The sequence below is a fragment of the Crinia signifera genome, chromosome 3 (genome assembly GCF_055691185.1).
Source record: "Crinia signifera chromosome 3, ASM5569118v1, whole genome shotgun sequence".
Lineage (NCBI taxonomy): Eukaryota > Metazoa > Chordata > Amphibia > Anura > Myobatrachidae > Crinia > Crinia signifera.
The window spans coordinates 283,129,047-283,143,539 of NC_139219.1; the positions used below are offsets into that span (position 1 = coordinate 283,129,047).

Consider the following 14,493-nt stretch of genomic DNA (forward strand, 5'->3'; position numbering starts at 1 on the left):
GAACACACCAACAATGCCTCTGGGTTAAAGGCATTAAGGATATATGACGGTCAGCTCTCATAATTAAATGTATATTTACACATATCAATCAAATAGTTAATAAATCGCCAGGACAGATTAAATTTAAAACTTAAAGTAATTATTAATTTTTGGTCATTGATATAGACACTCAGCAAATATATATAAAAAAATCACAATAAAAAATTCATTAAAACTTAAAATGTACTTTTATTGAGCAACTTTGAGATTGGGGTATTAAGAGTGCACCCCACCCGAGTTTCTTTCCCTTTTGTTTTTCTTGTTAGTCTTATATAGCGCAGCAGATTCCATTACAGCGTCTTATATAGCGCAGCATATTCCGTTACAGCGTCTTATATAGCGCAGCAGATTCTGTTACAGCGTCTTATATAGTGCAGCAGATTCTGTTACAGCGTCTTATATAACGCAGCAGATTGTTACAGCGTCTTATATAGCGCAGCAGATTCCGTTACAGCATCTTATATAGCGCAGCAGATTCCGTTACAGCGTCTTATATAGCGCAGCAGATTTCGTTACAGCATCTTATATAGCGCAGCAGATTCCGTTACAGCGTCTTATATAGCGCAGCAGATTCTGTTACAGCGTCTTATATAGTGCAGCAGATTCTGTTACAGCGTCTTATATAACGCAGCAGATTGTTACAGCGTCTTATATAGCGCAGCAGATTCCGTTACAGCGTCTTATATAGCGCAGCAGATTCTGTTACAGCGTCTTATATAGTGCAGCAGATTATGTTACAGCACCTTATATAGCGCAGCAGATTCCGTTACAGCATCTTATATAGCGCAGCAGATTCCGTTACAGCGTCTTATATAGCGCAGCAGATTCCGTCAGTGTCTTATATAGCGCAGCAGATTCCGTTACAGTGTCTTATATAGCGCAGCAGATTCTGTTACAGCGTCTTATATAGCGCAGCAGATTCTGTTACAGCGTCTTATATAACGCAGCAGATTGTTACAGTGTCTTATATAGCGCAGCAGATTCCGTTACAGCGTCTTATATAGCGCAGCAGATTCTGTTACAGCGTCTTATATAGTGCAGCAGATTACGTTACAGCACCTTATATAGTGCAGCATGTTCCATTACAGTGTCTTATACAGCGCAGAAGATTCCATTACAGCGTCTTATATAGCGCAGCAGATTTCGTTACAGCGTCTTATATAGCGCAGCAGATTCTGTTACAGCGTCTTATATAGCGCAGCAGATTCTGTTACAGCTTCTTATATATCGCAGCAGATTCTGTTACAGTGTCTTATATAGCGCAGCAGATTCCGTTACAGCGTCTTATATAGCGCAGCAGATCTAGTTACAGCGTCTTATATAGTGCAGCAGATTACGTTACAGTGTCTTATATAGCGCAGCAGATTCCGTTACAGTGTTTTTAAGTTTTTTATTTTCAAATGTAACATGCCAACACATGTTAGCCACGCCCCCAATTTATTACCGGGGGGGGGGGAGCGAAATATGCCCTTGCTCCGGGCACCATGACACCTAGCTACACCGCTGGGTACAGGAGCTACGGGGAGCATGTGAGAGATTTGCCCACCTTCCCCGGGGGCTAGAATTGATTAACAAAGTTGGGAGATATTAATAAAATAGTGTGATGAGCATGAGGCACTGTGCATAGTCCACAATGTCGACATAGACACAATTAAAAAAGAATAAAACTCATGCCGAACTTTTTCATGTCAACCTTTTGCTTATGTCGACATTTTTGGTGTGTTGACCTAACAACCCAAGCCTTTGTACTTCTACGTGTGCTGTCATGTAGCGTCAAAATTGCTCCGAACTCATTGCGCAGGCGCAGTGGACCTTTCCCATCCGCGGGGAACTACAACTCCCGGCACGCCTTGCGGCACATGCCCGCTGTGCTGCTGAAGTCTGGCTCTGGCGCGTCCTCCCGTGTCATCGCGGACATGGCCGCCCGCATAGCATGGCTTATCCGAAGGGCTCGGCCAGAGAGGGTTACCGGCTGGCGGAGCCTGTGTGATGGGGGTGAGATCCGAATCTCAGGAGCAGGGACTGTCTGACGGACCGCTGCGTAGAGTGTGGTTATGTGCAGTGGAGGCTAATAGCATGGCCCCCCTATACTGTTTACACTCTCCGCTGCTGTATGGGGTTACCCGTAAACTGCTGTATGAGATTCCTATACATACTGTACGTTCCCTGTGTACAGTGCAAGCTTTGCATCCTATCCCTGCTCTGTCAGTGTACCTAGCGGCATGCTGCCTGCGAGCAGGGCATGCACACTGCAGGGTCACTCTTACACACTCACATGCTAATTTATTTTTATATATATATATATTTTTAGTGATTACTCTTACAGGTCAATATATGCTTAATATTTGCGGTTAACCCGTTTTCGGGGATTTAGCCGCAAATATTACTTCATAAATTGATCTTACAGTCACCAGCAGCAGGTGACACATGCATGACCTTGCCAAAGTCACCAATAGTACTGTCAGGTTTAGCTAGTACCTACATAGCCTGTGTACAGTGCGACCATTATCTCCAAGAGCAATGCATCACTTATGGTAGTTGTTAAATGCTAGTGGGCTAAAGCCTAAAGGACCTTTCACGCCCTGGGGGAGGAGCAAGGCCGGGGGGAGGGGCTTTCTCCTTGACTATTTACACCACCATTGGTTGCCTTTAGTAACCAGATAGCAAGCAAAGCGGCGCGAGCCCACTTAGGTCCCTTATTCCGACCTTGCTCCTCTCTCTGCTCCCTCTCCTCCCCTGTCATATGACAAGGTCCCTTAGCCCACTTGAATTTAGACCTAACCCATCACTTATACCCCTTTTCCTCTGCCACTGGCTCAGTGTAAAAGGGGTTGAGTGACCCTGGTAGCTGTGTATGCAGAGGTCTGTCGCAAGGGAGTGTCTGTGAATAACGTGCAGGGCAAACATGGGTTCAGTGTAAACAGAACTGACCTGGGAATAACCAATATCTAATGCGGGGTACACACCAGGACGACCCGCTCACGATGCACATCGTGAGCGGGTCGTCAGTGTCTCGTCCGACCCGCTCACGATGACGCGGGAGGGCACGACCCGCTCACGATGTGCACCGTGAGCGGGTCCGATCCGATGGCGACCCGCACCCGGTTCTATGGTCGTCATTGAGATCCTACCTGCAGCAGGTAGGATCTCAATAACGACCGACCGACCCGCGGGACCGCGCATCGGATCGGAATCGCTCCACACCAGGTCAGAAAAGGGCCCAATCAGCACACAATCTACATCCGATTGATCGGAATTGGATCTAGATTGTGCTGATCGGGCCCTAGTCGTCCTGGTGTGTACCTAGCATAAGGTGTATTGTAAACGGGGTCTTACCTGGGTTGGAATTGTGTGTGTAAACACGGGCCAGATGACCTGGTTACCATTTAAAAACAGTACTCAGACCCTTTTCCGCTGAGCTGTGATTCGGGTAGATACGGAAATAATCTGGGTGGAAAAAGGGGAATTAGCAAAGTAATGAGGATTATTGTCTGCCTGGTTGGGAGAAGAGACATGGTAGTAGATTTTAACATGTTCTCTATGCAGACAGTTTGCTAGCGTAGTTTATATCTCTATTGCTGAGTTACTGCTTCTCTCTCTGCTATATTGCCTGATTGTATAATTAGTGTATCTGAATAAATTCCATGAGAACACATTGTCAGCAATAGATACAAGTTATTAACATCAACAACCAATGATTTGGGACAGTAAAATGTCCATGAACTCAAAGGCAATTCCGGTTTTACGATCAGTGATTGTAAATTTATCAGTGATTCCTAGTTGAGGGCTGAACAGAGCCCTGGAGCCAGGGAGGCTCTGCTACTAAACAGTGATGGCGGAAAATGTATTCTCTTTTTTAGCTATTTCTAATTTTCTCAGTGGGTGCCTGTTTTCTTGAGGATACGGTCATTGGGTCACCAGCAAGTTGTTAGACAGTCATTAGGTCGACATGCATTTAGGTCGACATGGGTTAGGTTAACAGGGTCATTAGGTTGACATTGGTTAGATCGACAGTCAGTCAAAAGGTCGACATGGGACTTTTCAGTTTTTTGAGTCGACAGGCGGTATTTCATGCCCATCCACTAGGGTGTGGTGGGAGAATAAACTAGTGTGCCGAGCATAGTGAGGCACCGAGCCCGAAACATGGCGAGCAGACGCGGTGCACTTTAACCTGTGTACATGTCGACTGTGTCAACATTGGGTAAAAAAAACAGAGAAAAAAAACCCATGTCGATCTTTTGAATGTCGACCTTATGACCCTGTCGACCTAATGATCGTCTAACAATTTGCTGGTGACCAACTGATCCACCCCCATTTTCGTAATACTTATTCGGTCAGTGGGTGCATGTTTGATGCGTGGCTCCAAAATTTAGCATAATTACTTTCACTCCTGTCCTACTAATCAGTTTGCCCTCCAGCTGCTGGGGAACTACACATCCCAGCATTCCCTGCCACCGGTTTAGCATGCCTTAATAGCAAAACTATGGCAGGGTATGCTGGGATATTAGTTCCACAGCAGCTGGAAAGCCGCATGTTTAATACCCCCAATGAAGGGAGTCCATGCGTAGATGGACTGTTTTGGGCCATTTGGGACATAGTCAGTCAGCAGCATTTTGGGCAAATAACCTCATTAGAGTCTGCTTTAGTTGTGATTTTGTTTTTTTGTAATTTCCCAGCCCCCACCTCCCCTCCGACCAAATTACTCACATTCACAAATCCAGAAGTGCAGAGCATCCTGAAGAAGATAACGGGTCTGAGTTTGGACAAAGTGTTCCAACCGGCCAAGCAGGAATCCAAACCACCCACTTATAAGCTAATGACACAGCAGCAGTATGAAGAGGTAGGTTGGTTATAGGGGTGCCGGATAACTCACCGACAGTTGGGATCCAGACGGTTAGTATACTGACGTCAAGATCCCGACTGTTCAACTGCCTGAGAGTCAGACCAACAGGGGTTATTTTGTCAGAGTACCGGGGGCTGGGATTCCGATGTCTGACCGGGATACTGACCATCAGCCAGTCATACCACATCTCCAGCTCTACAAAGCTGTAGAGGTGACTTTTTCACCCCCTCTTGCAACACCATGGTCCTGCTGTGCTCCTCCGCTCACTGATCACAAGGTTTTATTTACAAGTGCATGGTTATAGCCCCATGTGTGCAGCGATTGTGTATCTTACAGGAATGTGGAGCTTTACACACAAACAGATAATATGGGAGCAGGTGACCATAGATCGTTTGCTCTCAAACAGACAAAAATCAGACATTATGGTTAAATCTATTTGATTTAATCATTTTAAATTAATCATTTAGAATGACCATTTTCCAACATTTCAGAGCAAATGGTTGATTGTCATTTCATTTGCTCCAATACATTACCAGATTTTTGATCCAACCAGAGGGATTGGTGCGTACACACTAAGGTTGTGTACACACGGTGCAAATTGGCGGCTGCCGACTGCATTGAGCACTATTGCCCTCGTTCCGACATAGTAGAAATAGACTGTGTCTATTTCTACTACTTTAGATCCCGATGCTGCGCCGCGCATGATGCAATTTGTACTCATTTGCTACTGATTTTGACTACATAGTCTATATCTGGGGTAGCCAACCCTAGTCCTCGAGAGCTACCAACAGTGCATTTTTTGCAGGTCTCCTCACAGAATCACAAGTGAGCTAATTAGCTCCATCTGTGTATCTTTTAAAATGTGTCGGTGATTAATGAGTGCAGCTGTGCAGCAGCTAGGTTGTCTGGAAAATGTGCACTGTTGGAAGCTCTTGAGGGTTGGCTACCACTGGTCTATATCAATAGTGCAAATCACATACGATATTAGAGGTGCCCCTGAACGAATGTTTTAGACTGAATGATCTCGTTAAAGAGATCATTCAGTGGCATCATCGGGTCCCACTCCAAACATACAGTACAAAGAGGAAGGGGTGACCCAGAGGGAGCGTGTATTGTGCATGGTTCCTCGCCCGGGCAATATTTTAAATAGCTCTCAGAAGGGCCAAAATGAGCAATATCATTAAATATATTGCATAGTGTGTATCCAGGAGGGTTAGATAGTATTATCGATATTTAAGCAACATAAATAAGGTTTGTTTTCCAGACATTACAATGCAATGCCAATCCAACTTTAACTGATAATCCTGTTCTATTTTCTCCTGTCCAGTCCATCCGTGCCGCTGACAAGCTTGCCGAGCAATACCTGGAGATGCCACCGATGCTCAGCGAGCGCACACCTATAAATGAAACCTTAGCTGTGGACGAGATCCTTTCTGGTACAGAAACGGCAAAACTTGTGTTCACTGACATCACGTACAGTACACCGCGCCATGTGAGTATATGTGGGCTGTGTATCCCTAGTATCGAACACAGGTTACAGAATAGGAAGTATAATAACATCAGGTAGTATAAAGCAGAGAAGGGGAACCTTAGTGACTCCAGCTGTTGTTGAACTACACATCCCAGCATGCCCTGCAATGGTTTTAACATGGCCAAATAGCAAATCTGCAGCAGGACATGCTGGGATATTTAGTTCAACAGCTGGAGGGCCAAAGGTTCTCTATCCCTGTTATAAAGTATAGATAAGTTAAAAGGGGTTCTCAAACTCTGTCCTCAGGACCCCACACTGTTCACGTTTTCATGTATTCCGCTCGGTGGCTCGCTCCGCTCGCCACACTATCTAAGGTCAACTCCACGCCGGCGTGGATAGTGGGGAAATGAAAAAGTCGGAGGACGCGTACCGCCGCCGCTTGCCACGCTTCGGGTTGGCGTTGATAGTGGGGGCCATTTAACATTGTAAGGTCCTTACAATTGTACAGGGTGCTTGTACAATAAAAAATCGTATACCATCGCATTGTATGGCATACGATGCGATACGATTTTTTATTGTACAATATCACATCGCATCGTATACCATATTTAGGCTTATGGTATAAGATGCGATGGGCGCCGTGCTAGGAAACAAGTACATCACATTATATCTATTCTTGTATCTAGCAATTGGAAAATTTATAAATAAAAAGGTACTTATGTAGTAACTGGGCTGCCGATTTTGAAATCGGGTCCATCGCATCGCATCGCACCCGACCATATCGCATGCGATGCGATGCGATGCGATGCGATGGACCCGATTTTTCCATAGGATTCAATGTTAAAATGGACTGAGTCCATTTTAACATGGAATTCAATGGGAAAAAGGGGTCCTTTTCATACCCCTACTATCCAAGTGGGCATGGAGTTGGATATAAACCTGTGGCGAGCGTAGCGAGCCACCGAGCCCGAAGCGTGGCGAGCGTAGCGAGCCCCGCGAGGGGACGCAGAATACCGTCCCCTCGCGGGGCTCGCTTCGCTCGCCACGCTTCGGGCTCGGTGGCTCGCTACGCTCGCCACAGGTTTATATCCAACTCCATGCCCACTTGGATAGTAGGGGTATGAAAAGGACCCCTTTTTCCCATTGAATTCCATGTTAAAATGGACTCAGTCCATTTTAACATTGAATCCTATGGAAAAATCGGGTCATCGCATCGCATCGCATCGTATGCGATGCGATGCGATATCGCATCGCATCTGATTGTATGCCTTAACTTAAGGCATACAATCAAAAAATCGGCAGCCCAGATACTACATAAGTACCAATAAAAAATATATATTTGCATAATGGAAAAAAATTGAATACCCCTCTTATGCTGCTTTCACATTACAAAACCTGCTTAGACCCTGTATTTAAAAATTTTCTTAAAACTGGTCAGAACAAGTTAAACCCCTTTAACATTGCATGTTGTAAACGGTATATTAGTTTAATTACCATTTTTGTACCTTTCAAATTGAACCTGTTTCACCCATAGATATATATACAGCTGGTCCCGCTCCATGCATATCTAATGAGCGGGACCCACTCCATGCATATTTAATGAGCAGGTCCCCTCCCCCTGCATATGTAATGAGCAGGACCCGCTCATTACATATGCACAGGGAGGGGACACGCTTATTTAATATGCACTGCGCTGCACGGAGTGGGTCCAGCTCATTAGATATGCAGGGGGCGGGACCAGCTCAGTGCTCACTGCTGCCTGGGTACTAAATACCGGTTCAGACCCGTTCACACTACACACAAAAAATGTAGGATCCTTCTTTTTTACCGGTTTCAAAAACCGGTTTTTTTGGAACTGGTAAATTCACTAGGGCTCTTTCACATCGCAGCTATTACCGTGAAGTATCAGAGTGTTCATATAAATATATAAAGGGAAGAACAGTGAAGTATCAGAGTGTTAGGTAAGTGAAAGTGGCTGCTTAGTGTTCAAAAAAGTGAAAAAAGATGTGTGAAGGTGTTACATAAATAAAAAAAACAACCAGTGATATAAATGTTAACAGCACGCAGCAGTGTGCAGGGCTGGGGAGAGAGGGGACAGACCCAGGCCTCTCCATCAAGCTTGGGTAATTGGTACCTGCTCCTCTCTTGGCAGCTGGACCCAAGATACACAATAATACATTTTAATTATTAATCCCAATCTTGTGTGCAGTCAGTGGGATAATTGAGAGAATAAAGTTTGTTGGGAATGCTGCTGGTGCCCATTCTGATGTCAGATGAATGCGACTTCTGTTTGGTATGTCACATTCACATCTTACTCATACCTGAACGTCATATGTTTCTGTTGACTTTAGGAAAGGTTTATTGTGGTAAGGGAGCCGAATGGTGTCCTACGGAAAGCCACCTGGGAAGAGAGAGACCGAATGATCCAAGTGTATTTCCCCCGTCAAGGTCGTAAAATATTCCACCCTCCTGTCTTTCGAGAGGAAAACATGAAGGTGAATACAAGCAGATTCTGCTGCTACTGCTGTCTATTGTGTGTCATGAACGGCAAGTAACAGTCTTGTCTTCCTTGCAGCGTCTCTTTCAGGAAGATCGGCACGAGGAGCTTCTGAACCGTTGCAATGTGCAGTATGAACCAGATTCTGCTGAATATATTAAGGTATACCTCTTTTACACAGCATGTGGTCCTCGTAGCATCCATACAACCCTTAATACTTGTCTTTTTGTAGATAAGAGACCAGACATATGAGGACATTGACAGGCAGAGAAAGTATCATTTGCTTCGTTCCACACGCTACTTTGGTGGTATGGCGTGGCACCTATGTTCTAAAAAGAACATCGATGGACTTCTTATAGATATGCTTCAAAGAGATCTGTAAGTTTCTAAATGACTTAAAATCATACTTGCCTACTTTTGAAAACTAGTTTCAGGGAGATTATAGTTGATAACAGAATTTTGCACAGCGCCCCATTCAGGGGGCGTGTCATGCTCCACCCAAAGGGCGCCAAGTGCCATATATGGAGAGATTGTGAACATGGCACCTAGAAGCGTGGGTTTTAATTAGAAAATTACTTATATCCAAATGTAGATGAGCCCCAAAGCCGTTAGTAAGAGCTACTATACTACTAGTGCTGGGAAATGGTGCTGATGAATCAATGTAAATGTAACTACCTCTCATTCCCTTTTTCCCCAAAATATTTAATGGTGTAATGTGGGCTAGGTGAAAATGAGGGAGATTGCTAGACTAATGAGGGAGAGAGGGAGATTGCTGCTGTGTCAGGGAGTCTCCTGCAGAATGCAGGAGGGGAGGTAACTATGATGTAACAGTGTAATGTGGACTAGGTGACATGAGGGAGATTGCTAGACTAATGAGGGAGAGAGGGAGATTGCTGCTATTTCAGGGAGTCTCCTGCAAAACGCAGGAGGGTAGGTAACTATGCTTAAAATACCCTCATAGGTATTACTGTACAACTATAGTGACTTCTGTCCCGGCCTACCTACTGCAAATAAACACATTAGACACAGGAAGGAGGGGAGGATCATCCAGTCTAGTACCGAGGGCTTTCTGTACAGATACATCTCACTTTGATGGTGGTGGCTATCGGAGTCCAGCTTAGAAGCCTTTTAAAGCGCCCCATTTCAATAGCTATGGGAGCATGGGTTATTAATCGGGCCTGATATACTTTAGTTTTAAAATGATTTATCATAAATAGAACCCTTAAGTCCAGTGCTTCTGAAAACTAGTCCTCGCTATACAATAACTGCATGTTTTTTATATTTCCGTCATGGAACACAGGTATTCATTACTGACAGACACAGTTATGCACATCGCCCATCTGTGTCTAAGTATTTCATTTGTGATTGAAGAGACCGGCAAAACATTCTTTGTTAGTGTGTCCCGAGTACAGGATTTAAGAAGCACTCTACTAGTCTACCACTGATGCTTACAAGTGCCATGTATACATGACCTAAGAATTCTTCATTATTCAATGAATGGTTGCATTGGTTTATTTTATATAGTGTTTTCAAGACATTGTGTGTGCTTATTCTAGCATAGAGGATGCAGTCTGTTTGGTGAGGCTGTATCACATGATGCATCCGGATACGGAGTGTGCAAAGGAGTCAGAGGGGGCTGATGACCGAGAACTTATTAAGGTGATGTACATTATTATCAAGGAACATGCAAGCATTATCAATGCTGGTAAATATATATATACAGTAACACAAGTTATCAGTAAGAAAACCACGTAAAGGCAGGGCACAAAGATGGAAAAAACCACCATGTAACCTGTGGCCTGTAAGTACCATGACAATAAGTCTGCCTATGTCCTGGAGGGTCAGAACAGATCAACTATACCTTCTCCAAAATATTCACCAACATAAACGTGATTATTAAGGACCAATAGTAGTGAATCCACTATGATGTGAACAGGGCAGGGGTGCAGGGCCAGCATGCGCAAACTCGAAAAAAGGTGCATGCCTGGCCGTTGATGTCCGTAATACGTTTGGATATGCTGGTCTTCACCAAAGCTCTCATTTAATGTGAAGCTCATGTGCACAGCACGGACAGGCTGTGTCCTGGGCATGGTAAGGCAAAGGACTATCGCAAAGTGAGTTTTCTTGGCCTAGCAATCTAGGAAGTCTGAATAATGTCCGACATACTCAGGCTGTAGTTACAAATTAATACGGTGACCTAGAACTGTGATCACAAATGCAGGCAGGAGGTGATATAAACCTCCTGCATTTGCATTGATAAAGGTGGGCATACATCGAGCCGATTTGGACCGATTGCGATCAATCGGCCCGATAAATCGGACCAAATTGGTTCTTCATGACATGGGGTCGGGTCCCGTGCGTATCGGACCCGGCCCCAGGGGTCAGACCGGCGGGACATACGAGATCAGATCAGTCGGGGTGGACGGCGGTGACAGTCAGTCTCCACTGTCCAGCGCCGTAGCGGGCGGGCACTGCAGCCGCGGCAATTACAACTTTAAAATAACATGTCAAATGACTGCCCGGCTAATGATTGGCTGAGATAGAGCACTCTCAGCCAATCAGTGGCCTCCCTCCGCGGCTGCTGTGGCTGAGAGTGCTCTATCTCAGCCAATCAAAAGCCGGAGAGTCATTTGACATTATTTTAAAGATGTAATAGCCGCCGCTGCACGCCCACTACGGCGCTGGACAGTGGATACTGATCTGGTCACCGCCGCCCGCCCCGACTGGTCTGGTAACGCTGCTGCCCCACTGCTCCTCACCGCCCTGCAGCTCCCTGTTATTTTTTTTACACGTGATAAATCACATGCGATTTATCACATGTAAAAAATGGTACATCAAAGTCCTAATCGTATGTGAGCCTCCCGGGCAGCTCGGAGGAGAATTGGGTCCGACTTGTCCTTAAGACAAGTCGGCTCTATGTATGGGGGCCTTAAGAATCATATATGCTAAGCCTCTGCGAGCAGCTTACCATATACAATCCAACCTGAATTAGCCCCTTGTTCAATTGCCATCTCCCTGTAGCCTTCAGAGCCATAATCTTTGACAGCTGGAGCAGTAGTCCAGTATCCACTTTAGTATCCCAAATTTATCCAGGGCGTTTATTTTTGATGTGGTCAAAATCCTGATGCCGGAATCCCGACACTTTCTCCCTATATGGGTGTCCACGACAACCATAGAGGAAGAATAAATTAGTGCGCCAAGCTTAGCGAGGCACCGGGCCTGCTGCGTGTCGAGCGCAGTGAGCCCGCAAGGGGGGTGATCCACGCTCCCCCCCCCCCCCCCTTTGTCGATCGGGATTTCGTACCAATCATGTTTATTTATGTACATAAATAAATAAGATTGAGAAGGTTTGATTCGTAGATTTTCCAAGTATTACATAACTTCAGTAATTTATTTATATAGCGCTCTTTCTCCAACAAGACGCCATGGTGCTTGTAGTATGGTTGGAATAGTAGTTCTGAGACGTTTCTATGCTCCTATGATGACTGTCCTTTATTATTTCACTCTTGGCAGATGTTTGTGAAAATGGAGGCACAGAAGCCAGGATACATTGAACTCGCTCTGCAGGCATATCCAATGACAGAAAGTGGTGCAGCGTCTTCGTGACAGTAATGATTGGGTTATCTGGCATCACTTCAGTTTCATGAAGTAGTCTGTCAGACCAGGAACAGCATCATCTAAGCGTTACCCTGCAGCTCCAATATATATTTCTGTTATCCAAGGGGGCTGTGGACACTCACTCCCTCCCTCATTCATTCGTTTCCTACGGCTATAATATGTCCCTGCAATATTACTTTCTAAATAAATATATAATGAAATTCAACAGTAGTGGTTTTTATTCTAACTTTCTATACTTACTTTCTTATGTTATAAGTATTTTGCACATCCCTATCTCCATAGCTGTGCCATTGAAGGGAACGGGAATCATAGCGTATGCACTACATCGCTAAAGATGCATGCTCACATGGGTCATTAGCAATGTCTGTACGTGCTGGACAATGGAGGATATCGCTAGTGTAAACCATGATGTGGAATGCAACTTGGTCCTCTACTCCACCGATGCCTACTTCTGAAAAATCATCAACTATTTAATTGGTTTGTGGTACAAAGGAATTTTGGCTTTGCCTTTTGTTAACAAAGGTTATGGCAGCCAATCTTTGCCACAGGGGATCTGCATTCTGCTTTACTTGGAATATCTATGTTAAAAATAGATCATGCCAGACAAACTTAATTAGTTTCTACGAAGAGGTCAGCAGATGTAATCCTTCTTGCATTTGACACGGTACCACATAAGAGGCTGTTATGGAAAGTAGGTAACATGGGGTAGTGGTTAATGGGAAATTTTAGAACTGGAGAAAGGTAGAAAGTGGTGTCCCACAGGGTTCAGTATTGGGTGCCACCTTGTTTAATATATTCATTAACGATATAGGTGATGGCCTGCAAAGTAAAATTGCAATATTTGCAGATGACGCAAAACTGAGCAAGGAAATTAACTCAGAAGGCGATGTGGAAGCACTGCAAAATGACTTGTATAAACTTGCAAGGTGGAAGATGCAATTTAACGTAGATAAATGCAAAGTAGTTCATGTTGGGAGCAAAAATGCTCATGCTACTTATAAATTAAATGAGGTTAGTATTGGGAGCTCTGCAGGGGAAAGGGATTTAGGCATCATAAATGATAGAATGGGTAATAGTGAACAAACGCTAGTGCAGCAGCAGCAAAGGCTAACAGGACCTTGGCATGCATTAAAAACAGGTATGGAATCAAGAGAATATACAAATGAACTGGAATTTGGTTCAGAGAAGGGCAACTAAATTAATATGGGGTCTTAAGTCAATAGATTATAAAAGACAGGCTAATCAGGCTGAATATTCACTTGAAAAATGAAGACTGAGAGTTGATATGATTAGTATGTTTAAATACAGGATGGGAAATCACAAGGAGCTTGGAAAGGACTTATTCAGTAACAAGGCTGTAATTAGGATGCAGGGGCATGCACTAAGAATTAAAGAGACAAAATTTCATACAAAATTATGAAGAGGTTTCTTTTCTTCACCGTGGGAGTTGTTAAGTTCTGGAACCCTGCCAGAAAATGTGGTAACAGCAAACACAGTAAAGGATCTTAAAATAAAACTCAATGCATTTATGGGCACAGTGAATTATCTAATTATTCGCTAGTCTAATAGTCAATTAGGTTGAACTCCATGGACTAACATAATGTTTCAACCTAAATTACTATGTTACAATAAGACTTACTGCAGACATATGGTTGGATAATTAATTGGTGCAAATCCAGCTTGGTTCTGTCTCAGGAAATGCTCCATATTGGGGCTGTTTTAGACTCCGAATTCTCCATGTCTTCTTGAGGATTCTAGGGAAGCTAGTGTCCACATTCACAATGGAATATTTATACAATTACAGGTAAAGTAGTGCCATATGTCACAGTAAGGGTGCCCTACCAGGCAGGTTTCTCATACACTATAACACCATTTTCCAGGGGCTTTAAACGAACAATGACACCGAATAGAGCAGTCATGTAAAGTTTGAGTAATCAGATATTTAAGCCCACAGCTTTTAGAAGACCTGTGAAATCAGGGATGACTTACTGGAGAACAATATCTGCCAATAAGCCAAATACAGGT

The 14,493-nt window shown here is 44.2% G+C and overlaps 1 protein-coding gene across 1 annotated transcript; it reads left to right on the plus strand.

Annotated features, from left to right (window-relative positions):
• The first annotated feature begins 1,878 nt into the window (after positions 1-1,878).
• MRPS22 (mitochondrial ribosomal protein S22) lies at positions 1,879-12,673 on the plus strand. Its single transcript, XM_083178305.1, has 8 exons — positions 1,879-2,034; positions 4,716-4,879; positions 6,210-6,374; positions 8,705-8,848; positions 8,929-9,012; positions 9,083-9,228; positions 10,407-10,509; positions 12,364-12,673. The coding sequence occupies exons 1-8, from the start codon at positions 1,899-1,901 to the stop codon at positions 12,454-12,456; spliced, it is 1,035 nt and encodes a 344-aa protein (XP_083034431.1). The 5' UTR covers positions 1,879-1,898; the 3' UTR covers positions 12,457-12,673.
• Positions 12,674-14,493: the final 1,820 nt, after the last annotated feature.

What these genes read in the sequence shown, in the direction of transcription:
- MRPS22 (XM_083178305.1), top strand. Translation starts at nt 1,899, where the DNA reads ATGCCCGCTGTGCTGCTGAAGTCTGGCTCTGGCGCGTCCTCCCGTGTC. An exon ending in TTCGAGAGGAAAACATGAAG is followed by an intron (nt 8,849 to 8,928) that starts GTGAATACAAGC and finishes TCTTCCTTGCAG; the next exon opens with CGTCTCTTTCAGGAAGATCG. An exon ending in ATTCTGCTGAATATATTAAG is followed by an intron (nt 9,013 to 9,082) that starts GTATACCTCTTT and finishes GTCTTTTTGTAG; the next exon opens with ATAAGAGACCAGACATATGA.